Below are 25,057 nucleotides of genomic sequence, written 5' to 3'. Positions count from 1 at the left end.
CCGGGGCAGAGGAAGGGAAAAAAAGACTGCACCATGCAGCCGCTTCCCAGGAGCAGAAGCCCTCCCCTGCTTCTGCCAAGTCTTCAGCATGACATTTACAACATGGTGGGGGCCCGTCTCAAGAATTTCAACGCGCAGTGGGCTCACTCGCAAGTGGACCCCTGGATTCTACAGGTGGTATCGCAGGGGTACAAACTGGAATTCGAGGCGTTTCCCCCTCGCCGGTTCCTGAAGTCTGCTCTACCAAAGTCTACTGGGTGCTCCTGCTTCTAAGCAGACTATTGCTCGTTGGATTTGTAGTACAATTCAGCTTGCACATTCTGTGGCAGGCCTGCCACAGCCAAAATCTGTGAAAGCCCATTCCACAAGGAAAGTGGGCTCATCTTGGGCGGCTGCCCGAGGGGTCTCGGCTTTACAACTTTGCCGAGCAGCTACTTGGTCAGGGGCAAACACGTTTGCTACATTCTACAAATTTGATACCCTGGCTGAGGAGGACCTGGAGTTCTCTCATTCGGTGCTGCAGAGTCATCCGCACTCTCCCGCCCGTTTGGGAGCTTTGGTATAATCCCCATGGTCCTTACGGAGTCCCAGCATCCACTAGGACGTCAGAGAAAATAAGATTTTACTTACCGATAAATCTATTTCTCGTAGTCCGTAGTGGATGCTGGGCGCCCATCCCAAGTGCGGATTGTCTGCAATACTTGTACATAGTTATTGTTAACTAAATTGGGTTATTGTTGTTGTGAGCCATCTTTTCAGAGGCTCCTTCGTTGTTATCATACTGTTAACTGGGTTCAGATCACAAGTTGTACGGTGTGATTGGTGTGGCTGGTATGAGTCTTACCCGGGATTCAATATCCTTCCTTATTATGTACGCTCGTCCGGGCACAGTATCCTAACTGAGGCTTGGAGGAGGGTCATGGGGGGAGGAGCCAGTGCACACCACCTGATCCTAAAGCTTTTATTCTTGTGCCCTGTCTCCTTCGGAGCCGCTGTTCCCCATGGTCCTTACGGAGTCCCAGCATCCACTACGGACTACGAGAAATAGATTTATCGGTAAGTAAAATCTTATTTTTTTCCTTGAGTTCTCAGATGCCACACCAACGCGTTTCAACTTAAATATAATCTTTATCAAGGTGGTCACCTCCCTGCCCAAGATGGCTAGTCGGCAGCTCAACTGCACTGGTGGTCTCCGCTCTTAGCAGCAGAACTGCAGCGTGGTTGCGAAGAGGCAGAGGGTCCCTGGGGAAGCAGCAGGCAGCTGGATGGTGAACTACATGGACTACCTTCAGCTGACACGAGCAGTCCCCACGTGGACACAAAATGGCAGCTGCAGCCAGGTTTCAGTGCTTCCCTGATTGCTCCGCTTCATCGGAGAGACCGGCAGTGCACAGACTGGCGCTGGTCCCGGCACGGTCCCCATCCTGAAGATCCTCTGTTTCCGCTGGGCCCCATCAGCAGCAGTAAATGAGGGCCCCAGGCATGTGATGCTTGGGAAAACCCGGCATGGCAGCGAGGGTGCAACCAACCACAACATCTGAGGTGAGGCGGACAGGCTCCATCGTCCTGAGGACCAAGCACTGGTTGCGGACTGTCCCAAGGCCAGCCTGATGGAAAAAGCTGGGCTCCCCTGGGTGGGATTGAGGAGCTCCCCCAGCTTGCATCTGCTCCGAGAACCAGATTAGAAGTGGCCACACTTTCCATTTACACATCTATTAAAAATGCGTCCTCTCCGCTCCCTTATAGATTTCTTTATCATCCTATGGGGGAAACTGGACTCTTGGGTATATGTCAAGATGTTGGTATTTTGAAATATAAAGTTCATACTCTTCCCTCTTACATATCCCCACCCATTATTTAATAGGACAGCACAAGAAAAATATATGTTATGGTAAGAACTTACCGTATCTAACGGTATTTCTCCTAAGTCCACAGGATAACAATGGGATATGATGAAGCGACAGCGGATTTGCACCAAACGGTCAAAGCTTTTCCGGCCTTCCAGCATGCAACGCCTCCTGGCTCAGGCAAATCCGTTGTATTCCAAAGCTCAAGACAGGAGCATCATAGATAGCCCTAATCAGGCGATAAGAACACACATGCACACCCTTCCGTACAAGAAGGAAGAGGTTAGTGAGTAAAAGGATCCTCAAATCAGGTGCGTCAGGGTGGGATCCCTGTGAATCCTGTGGACTTAGGAGAAATACCGTTATCAATGGTAAGTTCTTACCATAACGTATATTTCTCCAGCAGGGTCCACAGGATAACAATGGGATTTCCCAAAGCAATTTAGTGGTGGGGACGCTCCTGGTTGGACAGGAGAATCCTTCGCCCGAATTCAACGTCATGAGAGGCAAAGTTATCCAAGGCATAATGTCTAATGAATGTGTTAATGGAAGACCATGTGGCCACCTTAAATATCTGTTCTGCTGAAGCACCACGTTGTGCTGCCCATGATGGACCTACCTTACGAGTAGAGTGAGCAGAGACATTAGCCGGAACAGGGAGATCAGCCTGAGAATATGCTTCTGAAATCGTCATCTGAAGCCATCTTTCCACTGTCTGCTTATTAGCAGGCCATCCTCTCTTGTGAAATCCGTAGAGAATGAAGAGAGAATCTGTCTTTCTGATGGCACTGGTATGATCCACGTAGATCCTTAATGCACGGACCACGTCCAGCGATGAATCTCCCGCAGAAAGACTCGGTACCTGGAAAGCTGGGACTACAATTTCTTAATTAAGGTGGAATTTAGACACAACCTTCGGAAGATACCCAGATCTAGTTCTGAGAACTGCTTTATCTGGATAAAAAATCAGAAATGGGGAATGACCTAATAATGCCCCTAAATCTGATATTCTTCTAGCTGACGCCATAGCCAGTAGAAAGAGAACTTTAGCTGTCAACCATTTAAGATCCACTTTATTAAGTGGTTCAAACGGGGCAACATGAAGGGCTTTCAGGACTAGACTTAAGTCCCAAGGCACTGTAGGAGGAACAAAAGGAGGTTGAATGCGCAGCATTCCCTGGAAAAAAAGTACGCACATCCTGTAAATTGGCAATTTTCTTTTGGAACCATATAGTCAATGCCGACACTTGCACTCTCAAGCCACCTTCAAACCTTTATCCATTCCTGCCTGAAGGAGTGCCAAGACCCTGAAACTCTGAAAGACTTACAGTCCATTTTACATTCACTGCACCAATGACTGCCCCAGACAGGGAAAAAAATGTTTTTTTAGAAAATCATCCACTTTCCTATCCGTGACATCATTTAATGATGTTGAAGGGAAAGGTAATGTAAATTTTTGCACTAATCGAATTACATGCGTATCTACTTTAGGAGCCACCTCCCTTTTTAAACAATCCCCAGCTGGAAGAGGATAATTGGAATTCCATTTCTTAGGAATTCTAAATTTCTTATTGGGCGTAGCCCAAGCCTCTTCCATAATTTCCGTCAGCTGATCTGACCCTGGAAACTCAGTCTTAACTGTTTTGGGGCGTTTAAACACAGGTGCCTTGGTTTTTAACACAGGCTCTGCTGAAACCTCTAAGGATAGAATGGCTTTCATTGCTTTAATGAACTCGGCTATATCCACTGAGCTGAGACCTTCCTCCTCCTCTTCGTATGCCGAAGTAGAATTTATTGAGCTTTCATCTTCAGATGAATCCCCTTCTGAATCATGTGTAGCCTGTGAGGGTGAAGATTTACTTACCACCATCTTATCAGCGTGTTTCTTTTGAGAGGCTCCTGCTGGAAGTGATACACCATAGGTGGGGAGCTGCATGTAAGGGTAATAGTATAACCTATCCCTGGTACAGGATTGGAGGAATTATCCATTCAGCTATACTGGATTAAGTCTGTGCAAACATAGCCCAAGGTGGATCCATCTGCACCTGAATCTGCCTTGTATTTTTCAATAACCCCTGGGGAAAGCTAAAACAATTTGCACACAAACCATCCTGAACCAGATCCTGAGAGGATAACACAGCTCTGCAAGTAAAACATGATATGAGTGTTGGTGTTGCCGTGAGTGTACCTTCCTCACCTTTTCTTCTCTTAGACATGATAAATAATCAACACTTCCACAGTATACTACACAATTTGTGACTGTAATCACTTTAAATTTCTTAAAGTGACGTACAATCCGACCCTACCCATACACCAGCAATGAGGATCGAAATAAAACAAACTGAGAGAAATATAGTAAAGTCAGCAATCACACTAGCAGTCAGTCACATGTTTTACATTAGTATAATAAGCAATATGAGCATATCATCAGCTACAACTCAATTTTAAGTATGTAGGAGAACATATTACTGCATCATGTTTAAACAGATCTAACGTATTCAGATGCATTGCGAAAGAAACAACAGTAAATATGTACAGACTCATATGCAATAGGCACTTATCTTACTGTTCGTACTCAAAAGGGTAGATAGAGACTTATTGCTGTATTACCCGTACTCAGTAGAGTGGGATACAGGGAGATTCTCCTCGCTTCCAGGACCGATCAATACGTTAGAGAACGCTGAGTGGATCAAAACGCTACTAGTGTACAATGCCGCTCCATGAACCTATAGTGAACACAGACGCACAGTGAACACCGACGCACGCATCACACAGCCGCCTATGCTGCGACTGGGTCCCCTTTGTGTACAGCGTCTGAGACTGAAGCGGGAAACAGTTCATGGGGGGAGACTCGGAGGAAACTGGTCATGAACCGGGTGGAGAGGCAACCAGGAGAGTGTCTGATTCCCCACTGCTGACATCAACCCTAGGGATCGCGGCCTCATACTATTCCTGGAGCCTCTGATCCCTAAGGCCTAGTGCTGGTGCACCCGAGGTGGCAGCCACGTCAGCGACTTATTGGTAGTCTCCTCCCAAAACAGTGCGGCTGTGTCCGTATTCCCCTGCTAAGCGGAACCGATGCCTTACCTTCTCCCCGTGCTCCGGCCACAACCTGGTAACGTCTGCTGGACCTGCTAGTATATCCAACACAGACGCCTACCTAAACAGCACTGTACTCGCGGGTAAGTGTTGTCGCGACCCGGCAGACGCTGTTTAGAAAGATCACTCAAGAAAAAATAGTAAGACTATAAAAATAAAATAGCTTAGGGCTGCTAAAAACCAGAAGCCCTCTGACCATGGTCCGGCTCCTGCTGCACCAAACAAACGGATTTTCCTGAGCAAGGAGGCGGGGATATATGGACGGGCCTGTTGCATGCTGGGAGGCCGAAAAGCTTTGACCGATTGGTGCAAATCCGCTGTCGCTTCATCATGTCCCATTGTTATCCTGTGGATAACCTGTGGACGCTGCTGGAGAAATCTGTATTTCAGTTAAGGAATCCAGCAGGAGTTATCCTATAACGTGGAGGCATGCCAAGTCGTTTATTTTATCAGATATGGTCGAAAATAGCCATAAGTGTTGACAGATATAGCTGGGAGACGGCAATAAAGGTATTCATCCACAGAATAATGCAAACAAAAAATATAAAAATCTGTTATTTTAAAATCGTTGTAGGGCATCTAATACCAATCTACATTTTTGGTTGGCTCATACGTAAGTTCTAAATACTGGAAAACATTTTTCCATTGATACAACCATATTTTCTCCTTCATTCACTAGGGGCCACTGGAGCGTAGTTACAATGGGGAAATAGTAGGCAGTAATTGGGAGCTGGCACTTTAAAATTCTCACACTGTGGCTAGCTCCTCCCCTACTATCTCCCCTCCAAGCCAGTCTTAGTTAGTGCCCGATGTGAGCTGGTTCACTTGGGTTTAGCTGAAGAAATTTTTCTTTTTTCTTTATTATTTTATTTTTTCTTTCACACACAGACTGGCAGCTCTGCCACTGCCAGTCTGCACCGCGGGAGGCTGCCGGCGGGGTCCCATCGCAGCTGCGTGCGGCTCGGGATGGGCCCCGGCTGAGGGAGACACTGAGCTCTCCTGAGTTGGCCGGACACCGCTGCTTGCGGCGCGTGTCGGGGCCGCTCCACCAGCAGAAGATCACGGCAGCGGTGAGTACCAAAAGGGGCCGGACACCGCTGCGTGCGGCGCGTGTCGGGGCCGATCGGTCTACATCAGGACAGTGGTGAGTACAATCTCCCCCCCCCCCTCCAGACTGATGTGTAATTTTACATGTGCAGAGTGAGACTCTTTAGATGTGGTCTTTACTGCGTTGTGTCCTGAGCCAGCCTAACCTCCAACCCCCTTATAAGGTTGCAGTGCATCAGGAGAGGAGAGGGCGCACTTACTAATTCGAATTTGGCGCCATTATGTGGGGACGGAGCTTCAGCCCGCTCTGTAAGCGGGCTCAGCGCTCTTCAATCCCCGGCTGCAGCAGACAGGCAGCCGGGTGATACATTTACACTACCCGGCCGCAGCATACAAGTAGCCGGGTAATACATAGCGGGTTTTTACATTTAAAAGTGGCGCCGGAACAGGGGGGCGGAGCTAACTCCCGCTCCGTCCGGCGGGCTCAGACTCTCCGCTCCCCGGCCGCAGCATACAGGCGGACGGGGGGTTACAGGTTACACACCGCTCCCCGGCCGCAGCATACAGGCGGCCGGGGGGTTACATTTACAATGGATCCGCTCCCCGGCCGCAGCATACAGGCGGCCGGGGGTTACATTTACCCACTCCCCGGCCGCAGCATACAGGCGGCCGGGGGTTACATTTACCCGCTCCCCGGCCGCAGCAAGGCAGCCGGGGGATACATTGGCAGCGGATTAAAATTGGGCGCCGAAGCTGGGGGGGCAGAGCTAACTCCCACTCTGTACGGCGGGCTCTCTCCGCTCCCCGCGCCGCTGCAGCATGCCGCTCCACAGTCTCCCGCTGAAGGCTCATTTCCTCTCCTGGCTGTGCAGGGAGGATTTCTTTGCAGGTAGGAGGGGGGAGTAAAGGCTTATAACCCGCTTTACTCAGCGGGCTCCCAAGCTCAGTGTCTCTAGGCAACAGACCCTGTCTCTGGGGTTTTTAGCTTCTCCATGCTTTGTGCTGCTCAAATATAGCTACATTCCTCCCTGCAGTAGAGTCCTCTGCCAGGCATTTCCTACATGTAGATCAGGGAACCTGCTCTATTACAGGAGCTGGGGCTCAGCTCATTAATAATTAAAAATCTACTGTGCAGTATTTCTTTACCCTACATATACACAGTATTTATCTACCCTATTAGGCTCACATAGACAGTGTTTATCTACACGGTTGGGTTCACTGTGGTGTGTGTGTATATATACATATATAGTTATGTTTGTGTATATATATATATATATATATATATATATATATTTAAGTGGGTGTGTATAAAGATATATCCATACAATACCATATATAGGGGATAAAACAAACATTTCCGCAATGTTTTTCTAATAACAGAATACCCCACCTTGCCACATAACATTTTCCCCCATCTTTTCTCACAGGCTGGTCACCATTTTGAAAAGCCAGCGGAACCTCCGAAAACATCTGGTGCACCTAAATTAGCGGTACACTACATACAGGGCGGGGTGTTGCCTTCCCTTTATTATTCCTTGGTGTCACTAGTTACTAATGCTATTTGTAATTTGGGGAATGTGTGTGGCATCAGACAAATAGCGCAGCGGCTCAGTACGCTAATAGCGGGTATCTGAAACTTTAAGGGGAGCTCCTATAGCCTAGGGCTAAGACTCCTGTCCCACAGCGCAGCGCTACTGGTTCAGGTCTCCGCTGCTCCAGAAAGTTTATTTGAGTCGTGTCGGTCACTACACATTATAGTGCAGACCTTACATAGGGCTGTGTTTATTTAACCCACCTTTTCTCCTTTCGTTTGTCTCACCTGGGATAGTCAAAGAATTCCCTCTTAGGTGTGAAGTATGGGGTGGAGCCATCTGCTTAGCCCTCCACACACCTGCAGGACACTCCTGTTTGAACAGCTCAGATTATGCAGGTAATGTCACTGTTAACCAGAGACCTTATACGTCATTTCACCTCTCCAGGTTTCTAAAGGAACCTTGCTAACATTCCAGGTTACATTACTGATGATGTCTGTTTTCTGTGGATCTGAACCAGTGTCTCAGAATATCCAGATGCATTATACAGCAGTTCGTCTGATACTGCAGGTAAAGGAGGCGGACACGTCAAGTCCATCGGGGTTCCACGCCAATGACGAAATGACAGCGACTGGTCCAGTTTCGGATGAGCTGGGCAGGCTCCGGTAGGCGGCCGACAGACACCCGAATACACAATATCAGGTATCAAACAATGTTTGTTTTCCTATCCTTTCCCCGCAGACGGCAGGAGATGGTATCAGAACCTCTCTAGGGTATACCCCTCGATGTATCGCCGGTCCATCAAGCTGCCGTTTTCCTGAAGCAACCTTGCTCAGGGATCCATCGACATATACGGCAGCGCGGTTCTACCGTGTCCGGAGCAAGTAGGTTGGAGAACAATTGCCCTCTAGGTTACAGGATGCTTCGCATCAGGATCAATTGATACTTTGGTACAGGTCAGAATCACGATTCTGCTTTATGTTCTTTGGAGGTCTCCACATCTGCAGACTCGGACCCTGCATCTTCGCTTGGGCTGTCTTAACCCGACGGCCTCTGGGGCTGCGACAGTGACAGGTGAACATGAAATCCTACGGGGCAGATGGTTCTGGGGAAGGAACTTTCTGCAGGATTTCTTGAACCATTGGAGGTAAGTCCTCTTTGCTTTCTCCTACTACTGCCCCAGCTCCAAGACAGACCTTTACTGGTCTTTCCTTTAGATTTTTCCGTGCCCTTTCAAGCTTTCGACTCCACACGGGCGATATCTCCGTCGCCAGGGGTTCTCAGGGTAAAAAGCTGAAGCAGAGGTTCAACATCCTCGGTCCAGTCTGATTTTAGGTCATCCTATACACCCACTACAGGTCAGACTTTCCTACCACCTGGAGGGGTCCCAGGGTAGGCGCAGGTCGGTGGGAGAAGGCTTGGGCGGTTACAAACTAGATTTTGGAGTACAACCGTCTCAGGAGTCCCTCGGCATGGGTCGGCCGATTTACGATGACAAGAGAGTCATACTGCAGGCTGCGCTCCATAGGCTTCTAACCGCAAAGGGTGTTGATCCCTGTTTTTCACATATCATTTGAAGCGGGACAGTTCTCAGGCCTTTGTTTTCTTTTCACGTTCCGAAGCCAGTTGGCTCGGACAGGCGTATTCTGGCCTTAGAATCCTTTTAGTCTGTGATTGCTAGTTTGAACAAGAAAGGGAGTTTTACGTGTCCCTTGTCTTCAGAGATGCCTGTTTACTGATTTCCGTTGGACGGGATTTTCTCAGATTCGCATTACAGGATTCTCATTTTCACTGTCAGTCCTTTCCTTTCGGTCTCTCTTCCGCTCCCACAGGGTTCAGGAAGATCACAACTCTTTTTCAAGGGCAGTGGGTGACGTTGGTTCCCTAATGGGACAATCTACTGCTACTATCCCACTCTGTACATTAGGTGGCTACTGAATATCCGGAGGATCCAGGAGCTTCTGGTTCGACACAGATCCAATTTCGGCTTCTCGTAGACGTTTCTCAACACGGTCCGTCAGAGGATTTTTCCTTCCTCGGCACCATGTACTCTATTCCTTCAGTCAAGTTGCGACGCAATCAGTGGTCGCCTCCATTCCTCTCTGAGCGGGGGACAACAATCTTCTTTCCAGGTCAAGCCACCAGGTCAGACTCCCGGGTGAGGGAACATTCCCCGGAGTTTTGTCAGCTGGTCCGCTGTGGGCGGAGATTTCGGATCGACCTCAGGGCGTTCTGCCTGACTCTTTAACCCTTTATTACTCTCGGACGTGAGCTCTGGCGGCAGTAGCCGAGGATGCCCTCAGGGCTCCTGGGAGTTTCTGGTTATTCTATCCTGCCTCCTTTTCTATTTCTACCTCATGTTCAGTAACACAGGAGGGGATTATGCGTGCTAGTCCTCTCGGTGGCGCTGGTTGGGCCACGCATGACTTGAAGATACAGATACACCTGTTGTCAGTAGAGGAGCCTTGGCTCCTACCTAGACTGGACTGTCTACTTCAACAGGCTCCTTTTTCTTTGTTCAATCTTACACTGGTTTCGTTTAACCGTGTGACTATTCACGAGACCTCAGAAGGGAGGAGTTCCCTAGTTCGGTTAGGCCTACTGGGCCCCGAGTTCAGAAGTCTGTTACCTCTTTCTCGCTTTTGCCACTTTTGGAAAACTTTATGGGACATAAGGATAAAAGGGTTTTTTTCCCCTTCTTTCAGTTACCATTCAGCCGTCATCTTTGGTTTCTCTGGGAGGTTTTGCTCCGCTGCGCTTCAAACCACACTGACCGGAATTTTAGGTCTCTGCCTTTTTCGGTTTTCTTCCAAAAGAGATTAGCCTAGCGGCCGTAAGTTCGGCCTCTTTTTCAGGGAGTACTCTATTGGCAACTCCCCTGGCTGAGCTTCGGCCTCAGCGGTCGTTTCTTCCAGAGGGGATGTCCATTTTTCATATAAATCTGACACTAGTGTTTTTCGGTCCTCTTTGAATGTTGTCAGGGCTCGCCGACTCTCTCTACAGAGGTCTTAGGCTATTCGATTAAGTGTTTTTCTTCTTTGTTCTGTACGATGCTCCCGTGCTAAATAGCCGGGGTCCCAACATACGCTGGGCCGTTGGATACATCTGACCATCAGACAGTCTTCTTGGCGGTTGCTAGGGAGCCTCCGTTTTCCATTTCAGCGCACTTTACGCGCGTTGTAAGACCTTCGTGGGCGGCTGCCCGTGGGGTATCCATGAATACTTTGTCGGGCGGCTACTTGGTCGAACCGACATTCGTTTTGTCAAATTCTACAAGTTTGACACTTTTGCGGCCTCTGCATCACAGTTTGGCCGAGCAGTTTTTACAGGACTCTCAGCGCTCTCCCACCCGTTTTTGGGAGCTCTGGGACGTACCCATTGTAACTACGCTCCAGTGGCCCCTAGTGGATGAAGGAGAAATCAGGATTTTGGTACTTACCGATAAATCCCTTTCTCCGATTCCACAGGGGCCACTGGACGCCCGCCCAGCGCTGTTCCTCCTTGTTTTTTGCTTAACGGTTTGCAGATCACCATATGACTGCTTGTTGAGTTCAGGCTAGCCTGGTTTTTGTCAGGTTCTGTTCCAGGTTTAGTTTGGGTTATCCTGGTTTACAGGGCGTCATTAACCTCCTCTACCTTAAGGTTTGTTTATTCCATCTCTCATCGGGCACAGTTTTACGTAGACTGGCTTGGAGGGGAGATAGTAGGGGAGGAGCTAGCCACAGTGTGAGAATTTTAAAGTGCCAGCTCCCAATTACTGCCTACTATTTCCCCATTGTAACTATGCTCCAGTGGCCCCTGTGGAATCGGAGAAAGGGATTTATCGGTAAGTACCAAAATCCTGATTTTCCTGCAATATAACCAGTCTTGATGTAAATATATATCTTCCTATTACAATATAGATTAAATTTTTACACTGCTCTACAAAACTAGGTGCTGAAGACTCTCTAAGCAAACCATCACTCTGCCCAACTTCTCACTACTTTGGCATGAATCTATGTGGTCTTGTGTGAATTGAGAGCCACAGAGGAACCAAATCTGATTAAGAGGGATATTCAATTTTGCCCGAAGAGACATCGGGAGTAAAAACCCTTGATGTGTCTTCAGGTGCTGCGGTCAGGCTATTTGATTAGCTCGGCTGGTAAAAGTTGCAGTTACACCCGTAAACACACAGGTTCAGTGAAACCTATGTGTTTTCGGGTGAAATAGCTCAGTTTTCGGATGAAAACGGGGCTGTTATAGGGGATTTTGCTTCGCCTGCCAGAGGCAGGTGAAACAAAATCCCTGATAAGCCATGGCACGCGCCGGCTTATCAGGGCTAATTAGATAGCCCCCCCGGCAAAACTTTAACACCCGCAATCGGTGCGGGAAATTGAATATCGTAGTTAGTGTTTAGTAAATGATCTCCAGTGGATTTGAAGTAAAGTGCAGGCACAATAATATACATAGTAACATAGTAACTAAGGTTGAAAAAAGACAATTGTCCATCGAGTTCAACCTATTTGTGGTCTCCTATGCAGTCTTATAGACATTGGAAGTTTTATAGTTATATCAGTAATTGAGTGAAGTAGAGAATATTTTGTAAACACTTGACATTTAGGCCTCTATGGTGCACTAGTCAAAAGCCATAAAGAATTACTGTTTAGCATCTTTGATATCTGACCCCCCTCGGTTTTCTATTCCAGATCCCAAAAAAAGTGGCAGTCGTGCCGGGAGCCGCACCGGAAGCCGTGCCAGCAGCCGCCGGGGAAGTGACGCCTCTGACTTTGACCTTCTAGAGACACAGTCAGCTTGTTCAGACACCTCAGAGAGTAGCGCTGCTGGGGGACCATCCCGCAGAGGACTGTCAAAACCTTCCAAAATCCCTACCATGTCCAAGAAAACTGCCAGCACTCCTAAAACGCCAGGCACAAAGAGATAGTCCTAAACTACGCAAATGTCCGGCACAAGAGCAAATAGCCCACAATCTGGGCAGACCATGACATTTTCTATCATGTACTGTACATCTGGATGTACACTAATTCTCTAGGTGGAGAAATTTCTATAGTCTATACATGTAAACGACAAAAATGTTTATACCTGCCTTATCTGTTTCTTTTGGTTTTGTACGTTACTACTTCCATGTGAATATTTCTGTAGATACAAAGCCTTGTGTGAATTCCTGGGAAGATTCAGGGACACTGGTAGAAAGTTGGAGTGTAAAACAGGAGAGTAAACCGCTAATATTCTGACTGCAGGGTATGGGACCCTTTTTTTTAGGGTTCATATCCTAGGGAAACACTACTACACTTTAATAGGGAAATCCCCTGTTTTGTATATGACAATACTTTATTAAATTGCAGAGGGATCAGATACTGACACAAGATTTAGTCTTTCTAAATTGACAGCACTTGCACATTCTGCTTAGACCATACAATAACTATATCAAGTCTCTTTTAGCAACTGCCATTAAAAATGGACAAATAATTGTGTGATGTTTGAGAGCAGCAACATGCGTGACATTAAATTCCAAATCTTGGTGCAGCCTATGCTTCGCCACAACCATTTTGCACACATCCCAGATTCATCTGATTTTCTAATTGTAAACTACATATGTTTTATTTATCTGCATAGGATTTTCTTATTTATTATTTAATGATCATTCCACTTAGGAATTATGTGACATATTCATTGTAGACACAGTTGTGCATCAATAAAATGGGAGCACAATTCCTTCCTTACATTTGTATGCTGGTTCTCCCCCCGACAGACTGAACTTGTGGGGCGGAGGTGTTAGGACTCGGATGGATCTCTCCTGTTACCTGTCATTACGTCCGGTTCTAACCAGGCTGCTGTGTGATTTTCTCAGTTAGTTTGCAACAGAAGTTGATGCTGTACCAATGAACTGTTAAAACAAACAACAACACATTTTGTATTAAAATTGCTTGCAGTAACAAAATGAGGTATACTTTGTGTCATTTGTCTTCTGTTCTAGGAATGACAAAGGCAAAATATGGAAGTTTATGTGAAAACTTCTCAACGTTCTACACTGAATCCTAAACTTTGGTCACGTATTTCTTGTTTTACAATCTAGTAGCATAACAAATATTCTCATTTGTTATATAAGCTTTTTACTCCTGATATCGTTGAGAATAAAGATTCATCCTCATTGAACAGTGTGTTGCCTCTCCTAGAAAACTCAGCTTTCTTTCCTCCATATCATTTGGCTTTTTCATTTTGTCTTCTTATCCAAACCTCCATTCTGAAGGTCAGTATGTGGTTAATGATTGTGTATATGCTGCCGAGATTGACCTCACGTCAGTGGTTTCTTTCTCCATACTCCATATGAAGGCCTTATGGCATGGGTCTTAAACCTGTGGCCCTCCAGCTGCTGTGGAACTACACATCCCAATATGCCCTGCCTCCGTTTTAGCATGCCTTAATGGCAAAACTGTGGCAGGGCATGCTGGGATGTGCAGTTCCACAGCAGCTGGAGGGCCGCAGGTTGAAGACCCATGCCTTATGGTATAATGAGCAAGTTTAGCATTTGAAGCATTTTGCTAAGTTATGTCTGCACTTTGATACACCAAATACATTTGCATACAGTCACAGAGATTAAAGGGTGCCTTTTATGTTTGTGGTTGCACTTTTGCATAGTGATACTAAGTTAATGACTAGTTAAGCCACAGCCAAACCCCTGATTCTTATATCTTCAAAATTTATAACTACTGTGGCTGTTGCAGTAAATGAATATCTTGCTTTTATTATACCCGATAGATATTAGTGTTCCTGGTCACAAAAATGCATGTACATCCAGAATTCTTCACATACCAGTCTACATACTTTATTATACATAAGCATGCTACACAAACACACACTCTTTCAGTGTGACGGTTGCAGAAGAGGAAGTAAAGCAGGTTTCTTCCTCATTAGACTCCGGAAGTAACTCTTCAGTGACATACAGTACGAGTCTGTCTGTAAGAACACGTCTCAGCAATCGCAAGGTTCCCATTTCTGTCTCCTCTCACCATCTTTCTCATCTCTGTTAAGGGCACTGGGTACTTTTTGTGTTTTTCTGCCCCACCCCACCTTTTTGGGCATAGAGGTAGAGATGGAGTTGTGGAGGCACTGTGCCCGGTGGCTGATTGACTGTCGCGTGCTTCCTCCTAATCATCGTGTGACATGGGACACAGCACAGGTGTGTGACCTGGCTCAAGCACTACGGGATGGAGTCCTGCTCTGCCAGCTGCTCAATAACCTGATGCCTCATATAGTCAACTTGAGTGAAATCAATGTCCGCCCGCAGATGTCGCAGGTACAGCCGAAGAGTGCTTGGTGCCACACGCACTAATTCCATATTTATCTAGCTATAAGTTTATGATTTTTACAATGTGCGGGTAAATTTGTAAGTACAATATATATTACTGCCACAACATCTATGCTTCCATGTTACATTTGTATATATTTATTTATTTATTTATTTATTAACAGTTTCTTATATAGCGCAGCAAATTCCGTTGCGCTTTACAATTTGAAATAACAATAACAAACTGGGTGATAACAGTCATAGAGGTAGGAAGGCCCTGCTCGCAAGCTTACAATCTATCTATATACAGTAGTCAGTGCATATACAATGCATTTTACTGCCACAACATCTGTTTCCATATTATATTTGTATATAGTGAGTGCACATATATTTTACTGCACCAACATCTATGTTCCATACTTTATTTCTATGTAGTCAGTGCACAAATAGTAATGTACATAGATGACCCCATGTACACAACACCAGTCTCTGTGTAAACGGTGAATGTTGAAATTCCAGCAGCACTGACCTGCCAGAGAGAGCAAAGACTTGTGTCCGTGTAATATCCCCTGTGGCTTATTCACACACTGGAATATCTGCCTGCCTTCTAATGAGCAGCAAGGGCTGGTGCCTATCAATGACTATTCATGATGATCAAACTTATCTGAGGCTTTTTGACTACTGAATGAGTGATTCACAAGTCAGTTCCTATTTATGACAGTGTAAGTTCTTTGTTTCTGTCAGTGGAGAAACATCCTCTTTTGTGTGTCCTTGTGAAGCGAGGACAGGTACAGTCTGTAGCGTGTGAGTGTTCCATTTTCTACAGGTAAATTCACTAAAGTTTACATTATGGTGTAAAAAGGGCTAAAAACAATACTTTTCTCTGACGTCCTAGTGGATGCTGGGAACTCCGTAAGGACCAGGGGGATTAGCGGCTCCGCAGGAGACTGGGCACAACTAAAGAAAGCTTTAGGACTACCTGGTGTGCACTGGCTCCTCCCACTATGACCCTCCTCCAGACCTCAGTTAGAATCTTGTGCCCGGCTGAGCTGGATGCACACTAGGGGCTCTCCTGAGCTCCTAGAAAAAGAAAGTTTATTTTAGGTTTTTTATTTTCAGTGAGATCTGCTGGCAACAGACTCACTGCTACGAGGGACTAAGGGGAGAAGAAGCGAACCTACCTGACTGGAGATAGTTTGGGCTTCTTAGGCTACTGGACACCATTAGCTCCAGAGGGATCGAACACAGGACCCGACCTCGATCGTTCGGTCCCGGAGCCGCGCCGCCGTCCCCCTTACAGAGCCAGAAGCATGAAGATGGTCCGGAAAATCGGCGGCAGAAGACTTCGGTCTTCAACAAGGTAGCGCACAGCACTGCAGCTGTGCGCCATTGCTCCTCATGCACACCTCACACTCCGGTCACTGATGGGTGCAGGGCGCTGGGGGGGGGGCGCCCTGAGCAGCAATATTAACACCTTGTCTGGCAAAATAACACAATATATAGTCCTAGAGGCTATATATGTGTAAAATACCCCTGCCAGGATCCATAAAAAAGCGGGAGAAAGTCCGCAGAAAAAGGGGCGGGGCTATCTCCCTCAGCACAATGGCGCCATTTTCTCTTCACAGTGCAGCTGGAAGACAGCTCCCCAGGCTCTCCCCTGTAGTTTTTAGGCTCAAAGGGTTAAAAAAGAGAGGGGGGGGCACTAAATTTAGGCGCAAATATGTGTATTATAGCAGCTATAAGGGAAAAATCACTGTGGGTAGTGTGAATCCCTGCATTATATAGCGCTCTGGTGTGTGCTAGCATACTCTCTCTCTCTGTCTCCCCAAAAGACTTTGTGGGGTCCTGTCCTCAGTCAGAGCATTCCCTGTATGTGTGCGGTGTGTCGGTACGGCTGTGTCGACATGGTTGATGAGGAGGCTTATGTGGAGGCGGAGCAGATGCCGATAAATGTGATGTCGCCCCCTGTGGGCCCGACACCAGAGTGGATGGATAGGTGGAAGGTATTAACCGACAGTGTCAACTCCTTACATAAAAGGCTGGATGACGTAACAGCTGTGGGACAGCCGGCTTCTCAGCCCGCGCCTGCCCAGGCGTCTCAAAGGCCATCAGGGGCTCAAAAACGCCCGCTACCTCAGATGGCAGACACAGATGTCGACACGGAGTCTGACTCCAGTGTCGACGAGGTTGAGACATATACACAATCCACTAGGAACATCCGTTGCATGATCTCGGCAATGAAAAATGTGTTACACATTTCTGACATTAACCCAGGTACCACAAAAAAAGGGGTTTTATGTTTGGGGAGAAAAAGCAGACAGTGTTTTGTTCCCCCATCAGATGAGTGAATGAAGTGTGTGAAGAAGCGTGGGTTCCCCCGATAAGAAACTGGTAATTTCTATAAAGTTTCTGATGGCGTACCCTTTCCCGCCAGAGGACAGGTCACGTTGGGAGATATCCCCTAGGGTGGATAAGGCGCTCACACGTTTGTCAAAAAAGGTGGCACTGCCGTCTTAGGATACGGCCACTTTGAAGGAGCCTGCTGATAAAAAGCAGGAGGCTATCCTGAAGTCTGTATATACACACTCAGGTACTATACTGAGACCTGCAATTGCCTCAGCATGGATAGTGCTGCTGCAGCGTGGTCTATTACCCTGTCAGGACAGGGATACTATTTGCTAACCATAGACATAGAGCATATTAAAGATGTCGTCTTATATATGAGGGATGCACAGAGGGATATTTGCCGGCAGGCCTCCAGAATTAATGCAATGTCCATTCTGCCAGGAGGGTATTAGGGACCCGGCAGTGGACAGGAGATGCTGACTTTAAAAGGCACATGAGATTCTGCCTTATAAGGATGAGGAATTGTTTGGGGATGGTATCTGGGACCTCGTATCCACAGCAACAGCTGGGAAGGAAAAAATTTACCTCAAGTTTCCTCACAGCCTAAGAAAGCACCGTATTATAAGGTACAGTCCTTTCGGCTTCAGAAAAGCAAGCGGGTTAAAGGCGCTTCCTCTCTGCACAGAGACAAGGGAAGAGGGGAAAAGCTGTACCAGACAGCCAGTTCCCAGGATCAAAAATCTTCCCCCGCTTCCTCTGAGTCCACCGCATGACGCTGGGGCTCCACAGGTGGAGCCAGGTGCGGTGGGGGCGCGTCTCGGGAACTTCAGCGACCAGTGGGCTCGCTCACAGGTGGTTCCCTGGGTTCTGCAAGTAGTATCACAGGGATACAAGCTGGAGTTTCAGGGTGACTCCCCCTCGCCGTTAACTCAAATCAGCCTTGCCTACTGCCCTCGAGGAGAGGTAGTACTGGCGGCAATTCACAAGCTGTACTTCCAGCAGGTGATAATCACGGTACCCCTCCTTCAACAAGGCCGGGGTTACTATTCCACAATGTTTGTGGTACCGAAACCAGACGGTTCGGTGAGACCCATTCTAAAATTGAAATCCTTGAACACTTATATACGAAGGTTCAAGTTCAAAATGGAATCGCTCAGGGCGGTTATTGCAAGCCTGGACGAAGGGGATTACATGGTATCACTGGACATCAAGGATGCTTACCTGCATGTCCCCATTTACCCTCCTCACCAAGAGTACCTCAAAATTGTGGTACAGGACTGTCATTACCAATTCCAGACGTTGCCGTTGGTCTGTCCCCGGCACCGAGGGTATTTACCAAGGTAATGGCCGAAATGATGATACTCCTTCGGAAAAAAAGGGAGTTATAATTATCCCGTACTTGGACGATCTCCTTATAAAGGTGAGGTCCAGGGAGCAGTTGTTCGTCGGAGTAGCACTATCTCGGGAAGTGCTACAACAGCACGGCTGGATTCTGAATAGTCCAAAGTCGCAGCTGGTTCCTACGACGTGTCTACTGTTCCTGGGTATGGTTCTGGACACAGAACAGGAAAAAGGGTTTCTCCCGGAGGAGAAGGCCAAGGAGTTGTCATCTCTAGTCAGAGACCTCCTAATACAAATACAGGTGTCGGTGCATCAATGCACGCGAGTCCTGGGAAAGATGGTAGCTTCTTACGAAAAAATTCCATTCGGTAGGTTCCATGCAAGGATCTCCCAGTGGGATCTGTTGGACAAGTGGTCCGGGTTGCATCTTCAGATGCATCGGCTGATAACCCTGTCTCCAAGGGCCAGGGTGTCGCTGTTGTGGTGGCTGCAGAGTGCTCATCTTCTAGAGGGCCGCAGATTCGGCATACAGGACTGGGTCCTGGTGACCACAGATGCCAGCCTTCGAGGCTGGGGGGCAGTCACACAGGGAAGAAACTTCCAAGGACTATGGTCAAGTCAGGAGACTTCCCTACACATAAATATTCTGGGACTAAGGGCCATTCACAATGCCCTAAGTCAGGCTAGACCCCTGCTTCAACACCAGCCGGTGCTGATCCAGTCAGACAACATCACGGCGGTTGCCCATGTAAACCAGCAGGGCGGCACAAGAAGCAGGATGGTGATGGCAGAAGCCACAAGGATTTTCTGATGGGCGGAAAATCATGTGTTAGCACTGTCAGCAGTGTTCATCCCCGGAGTGGACAACTGGGAAGCAGACTTTCTCAGCAGGCACGACCTCCACCCGGGAGAGTGGGGACTTCATCCAGAAGTCTTCAAAATTATTGTACACCATTGGGAAAGGCCACAGGTGGACGTGATGGCGTCCCGCCTCAACATAAAGCTAAAAAGATATTGCGCCAGGTCAAGGGACCCTCAGGCGATAGCTGTGGATGCTCTGGTAACACCGTGGGTGTACCAGTTGGTGTATGTGTTCCTTCCTTTGCCTCTCATACCCAAGATATGGCGAATACTAAGAAGGAGAGGAGTAAGAACTATACTCGTGGTTCTGGATTGGCCAAGAAGAGCTTGGTACCCAGAACTTCAAGAAATGATCTCAGAGGACCTATGGCCTCTGCCGCTCAGACAGGACCTGCTACAGCAGGGGCCCTGCCTGTTCCAAGACTTACCACGACTGTGTTTGACGGCATGGCGGTTGAACACCGGATCCTAAAGGAAAAAGGCATTCCGGAGGAAGTCATTCCTACGCTGATTAAGGCTAGGAAAGATGTGATCGCAAAATATTATCACCGCATATGGCAAAAATATGTTGCTTGGTGTGAGGCCAGGAAGGCCCCAACGGAGGAATTTCAACTGGGTCGATTTCTGCACTTCCTACAGTCAGGAGTGACTACGGGCCTAAAATTGGGTTACGTTAAGGTCCAGATTTCGGCTCTGTACATTTTCTTCCAAAAAGAACTGGCTTCACTGCCTGAAGTTCAGACTTTTGTTAAGGGAGTGCTGCATATTCAGCCCCCGTTTGTGCCTCTAGTGGCACCGTGGGATCTCAACGTGGTGTTGGATTTCCTGAAGTCGCATTGGGTTGAGCCACTTAAATCCGTAGAGTTAAAATACCTCACATGGAAAGTGGTCATGCGGTTGGCCTTGGCGTCGGCCAGGCGCGTATCAGAATTGGCGGTTTTGTCATGCAAAAGCCCTTATCTGATTTTCATATGGATAGGGCGAAATTGAGGACTCGTTCCCAATTCCTTCCTAAGGTGGTATCAGCTTTTCATGTGAACCAACCTATTGTGGTGCCTGCGGCTACGTGGGTCTTGGAGGACTCCAAGTTACTGGACGTAGTCAGGGCCCTGAAAATATATGTTTCCAGGACGGCTGGAGTCAGGAAAACTGACTCGCTATTTATCCTGTATGCACCCAACAAGCTGGGTGCTCCTGCTTCTAAGCAGACTATTGCTCGCTGGATCTGTAGCACGATTCAACTTGCACATTCTGCGGCTGGACTGCCGCTCCCTAAATCTGTAAAAGCCCATTCCACGAGGAAAGTGGGCTCTTCTTGGGCGGCTGCCCGAGGGGTCTCGGCTTTACAACTTTGCCGAGCTGTTACTTGGTCGGGTTCAAACATTTTTGCAAAAATCTACAAGTTTGATACCCTGGCTGAGGAGGACCTTGAGTTTGCTCATTCGGTGCTGCAGAGTCATCCGCACTCTCCCGCCCGTTTGGGAGCTTTGGTATAATCCCCATGGTCCTTACGGAGTTCCCAGCATCCACTAGGACGTCAGAGAAAATAAGATTTTACTCACCGGTAAATCTATTTCTCGTAGTCCGTAGTGGATGCTGGGCGCCCATCCCAAGTGCGGATTGTCTGCAATACTTGTATATAGTTATTGCCTAACTAAAGGGTTATTGTTATGAGCCATCTGTTAGTGAGGCTCAGTTATATTTCATACTGTTAACTGGGTATAATATCACGAGTTATATGGTGTGATTGGTGTGGCTGGTATGAGTCTTACCCGGGATTCAAAATCCTTCCTTATTGTGTCAGCTCTTCCGGGCACAGTATCCTAACTGAGGTCTGGAGGAGGGTCATAGTGGGAGGAGCCAGTGCACACCAGGTAGTCCTAAAGCTTTCTTTAGTTGTGCCCAGTCTCCTGCGGAGCCGCTATTCCCCATGGTCCTTACGGAGTTCCCAGCATCCACTACGGACTACGAGAAATAGATTTACCGGTGAGTAAAATCTTATTTTTATATCCGACTCAGACAAAACACTAAAATGTCATATTCAGCAAAAAATGCAATTATTGTTTTACATATGAGAGGTCTATTGGAGGGGTGTAGTTAGGCCAGCCACCTTTAATCATGGGCTCAGTTAAGGTTAAATGATCTATGTAACGGTCTCAGGTGTTGCACCTGTGTAGAAGTTGTGTTCATATAAAAATGCTCCGCAGGCAATGATTTGCTATGTACCAAATCTAACTCTTCTCACTGTATTACCAGTGGTTATTAATCCTACACTGTTCTGGGTCACTTTACAAAGTAAATCTTAACCTTGCAGATGAGTGTATTTATTTTAGACGTAAATATTAAACAGCATAATGTAACACTGCAAGCACTTTATTTGGAGACTGATCACTCAGCCGGCCTTCCTCTTCCCTGGGCTACATGTATACTTGTGGACACTGAGAGGGCAGCAGCTGGCCTGGCACTGTCAGGTACATTTCAGTCAGTATTATTAGCCTTTATAGGGCATCACACGTGGCCCATAGTGTCATACAGAGGGGAAACAACATGACAGTGCGTGGTATAACCGTACAATACAGTACATAAATAACACAGCCTGTATGGGTAATGGGGTGCAAGAGGTCCATTAGAGTGGCCGCAACTAATAGGTTTAGAACTACTGAAAGATGGAGTGCAGTCAAAGGCCAAAGAGCCCAAGGAGGAGGTGTACAGTACAGAGTAGCTGGTGAGCAGGAGTCACAGCTAATGAGAGCTGGATGCACACACCAGTCTTAAGCTAGATACACTCCTGAAAAGAGGATTTTGGTACTTACCGATAAATCCATTTCTCTGAATCCTCTAGGGGACACTGGAGTTCCACTTAGACATTAGGGGTGTGAAGTCTGCGAACCGGAGGTGTGGCACAATCTTAAAAAATTGCATTGTCTGCACAGCCGGCTCCTCCCCCTTCACGCCCCTCATGCCTCAGTTTTGAAAATTTGACTGAGAGACGAGGACACGTATGAGAGCCTATGGCGAGGAACCGAACCGTGCAACCTGCTAAACAGCATCCAAGAACAGTTTTAAACGAAAACCAACGCTGTTTGTACGAACTGTATGAACAAGAACTATAAACACAGCATGATTGACCGCACCGAGGCGGGCGTCCAGTGTCCCCTAGAGGATTCAGAGAAATGGATTTGTCGGTAAGTACCAAAATCCTCTTTTCTCTTTCATCCACTAGGGGACACTGGAGTTCCACTTAGACATTAGGGGACGTCCCAAAGTTATCCCCCAGGGAGGGAGTGCTGTCTGTTGCCTGCAAAACCAAACGTCCGAAGTGAAAATCTTCAGACGCAAAGGTATCGAACTTATAAAATTTTGCGAACGTGTGGGCTGAGGACCACGTCGCCGCTCTGCAAAGTTGAGTAGCGGAAACCCCTCTGGCAGCCGCCCAGGACGCACCCACTGATCTAGTGGTATGCGCACTTGTCCGCAATGGAACCTGTTTACCACTGGAAATATACGTTTGTCTAATGGCAAGACTAATCCATCTAGACAGGGACTGCTTAGAAGCCGGCCAACCCTTCTTTGGCACATCATAAAGTACGAACAAATGATCTGACTTCCGAAAGGACGATGTAACTTGTAGGTACACCCTTAAAGCTCGTACCACTTCCAATGACATATTCCCATCTGCTAGACTCTGGAAAGATGGGACCACAATTGGTTGGTTTACATGAAAACCCGAAACAACCTTAGGAAGGAAATCTGCTCTTGTACGGAGTTCCGCCCGATCCTCATGAGAAATCAAAAAGGGACTTTTACACGACAAGGCTCCCAACTCAGAGACCCGTCTAGCCAAAGCTAAGGTTAGCAACAACGTTACCTTCCAAGAAAGATATTTTAGTTTTGTCCATAGTAACGGTTCAAACAAAGGTGAGTTTTAAAAAATCTAACACCAAATGCAGGTCCCAAGGTTCCGTGGGGGTACGAAAAGGGGGGTTGTATTCTTAACACCCCTTGCAAAAAAGTTTGAACCTCTGACAAGGGTGCCAACCGTTGTTGAAAAAGAATGGAATGAGCCGACACCTGAACCTTCAGAGATCCCAATCGCAAGCTTATTGTCAGGCCTTGCTTGAAGGAACAGTAAAAGTCTGGATAAGTGGAAGGATTTCGAGTCCCATCCCTGTTCCTGACACCAGTCTATATATTTCTTCCAAATTCAGTAGTAATGTCCCGCTGTAACCGGCTTTCTAGCCGCAATCATTGTAGGAATAGCCAATCTTGGTATTCCTCTGTTTCTCAAGATCCAGGTTTCAACAGCCACGCCGTCAAACGCAGTCTGTTCAGATCTGGGTGAAGAAACGGTCCTTGAGATAGTAGGTCCTCTCTCTGAGGTAACCTCCATGGGTCTTCTGACAGTAATCCCTGCAGGTCCGAGTACCAACTCCTGCGTGTCCAATCGGGTGCGATTAGAATCGCCCACACTCGTTCTCGTTTTAACCGTTTCAGTATCCTTGGTATGAGAGGGAAGGGTGGAAAGATGTATACCCTTTCGTAATCCCAAGGAAGTGTCAAAGCATGTACTCCTTCTGCTGCAGCATCTCTTGTCCTGGATACATATCTGGACAGCTGGTGGTTCTGCCTCGACGCCATGAGGTCGATTTGAGGAAGGCCCCATCTCCTCACTACCATCTTGAAAATCCGCGGATGAAGACACCACTCTCCCGGATGCATGTCTTATCGACTGAGACAATCTGCCTTCCAGTTTTCTACTCCTGGAATGAATATTGCCGAGAGTATGATGTTTCGCCTGTCCGCCCACAACAGGATCTTTGTTGATTCTTTCAACGCCATCTTGCTCTTCGTTCCCCCTTGACGGTTTTTGTAAGCCGTCGTCGTGACATTGTCTGACTGTATCCGTACATACTGACCTATGACCAGGTCTTCGGCCAAGAGAAGTGCGTTGTAAACAGCTCTTCGTTACAGAATGTTTATGGGTAATCTGCTCTCTTGAGGCGTCCACCTTCCCTGGAATTGATGGTCTTCCAGGACGGCACCCCATCCTCTGAAACTGGCGTCCGTTGTCAGAATCCTCCAGTCCCAAATACCGAATCTCTTTCCTGCTGCGAGATTCTTGTGCATCAACCACCATGTGAGGGAGATATGTACTTGTGGTTGAAGTCTGATTCTCCGATGAAGTAGCCAATGCGAACCTGCTCCTTGAGCAATGAGGTTCATCTGAAATGGTCGGGAATGAAGTCTTCCGTACTGGAGAGCCTCGAACGACGCTACCATCTTTCCTAAAAGTTGTACACAGAGATGGAGAGACACCGTCGGTGTCCCTAGTACCTGAGTCACCAACTTCCGTATGTCCTGAATCTTGGACTCTGGTAGTAAAATTCTCAATTTCACCGTGTCCAATATAAGACCTAGGAACTGAATCCTTTGCGTTGGAATGAGGTTGGATTTCTTGAAGTTCACTAACCATCCGTGTTGGATCAGACATTGGTGAGATGTGTGAGCATGCTTTATCAGCTTCTCCTGAAAAGAGGCTTTGATGAGGAGATCGTCTAGGTAAGGTAATATAGTGACTCCCCTTAATTTCAAATCTGCCACCATTACCGCCATGATCTTTGTGAAGATCCGTGGGGCTGAAGATAGACCGAACGGTAGAGCTCTGAATTGATAATGATCTTACACCAATGCAAACCGTA

The 25,057-nt window shown here is 47.3% G+C and overlaps 2 protein-coding genes across 20 annotated transcripts in view; both read left to right on the top strand.

Annotated features, from left to right (window-relative positions):
- Positions 1-13,463, top strand: part of MACF1 (microtubule actin crosslinking factor 1) — a 564,002-nt gene extending 550,539 nt beyond the window's left edge. For all 19 annotated transcript variants that reach the window (XM_063954114.1, XM_063954106.1, XM_063954121.1 and 16 more), the window contains one exon: positions 12,211-13,463. In XM_063954114.1, coding sequence (XP_063810184.1) covers positions 12,211-12,446 — 236 coding nt within the window. In that variant the 3' untranslated portion in view covers positions 12,447-13,463. The remainder of the gene's footprint in view (positions 1-12,210) is intronic.
- A 719-nt stretch (positions 13,464-14,182) lies between these two features.
- Positions 14,183-25,057, top strand: part of VAV1 (vav guanine nucleotide exchange factor 1) — a 292,912-nt gene continuing 282,037 nt past the window's right edge. Inside the window, exon 1 of the mRNA XM_063954104.1 lies at positions 14,183-14,819. Coding sequence (XP_063810174.1) covers positions 14,616-14,819 — 204 coding nt within the window. The 5' untranslated portion in view covers positions 14,183-14,615. The remainder of the gene's footprint in view (positions 14,820-25,057) is intronic.

The sequence above is a fragment of the Pseudophryne corroboree genome, chromosome 2, assembly GCF_028390025.1.
Source record: "Pseudophryne corroboree isolate aPseCor3 chromosome 2, aPseCor3.hap2, whole genome shotgun sequence".
Taxonomy (NCBI): domain Eukaryota; kingdom Metazoa; phylum Chordata; class Amphibia; order Anura; family Myobatrachidae; genus Pseudophryne; species Pseudophryne corroboree.
This window is presented reverse-complemented; position numbering and strand designations above follow the sequence as displayed.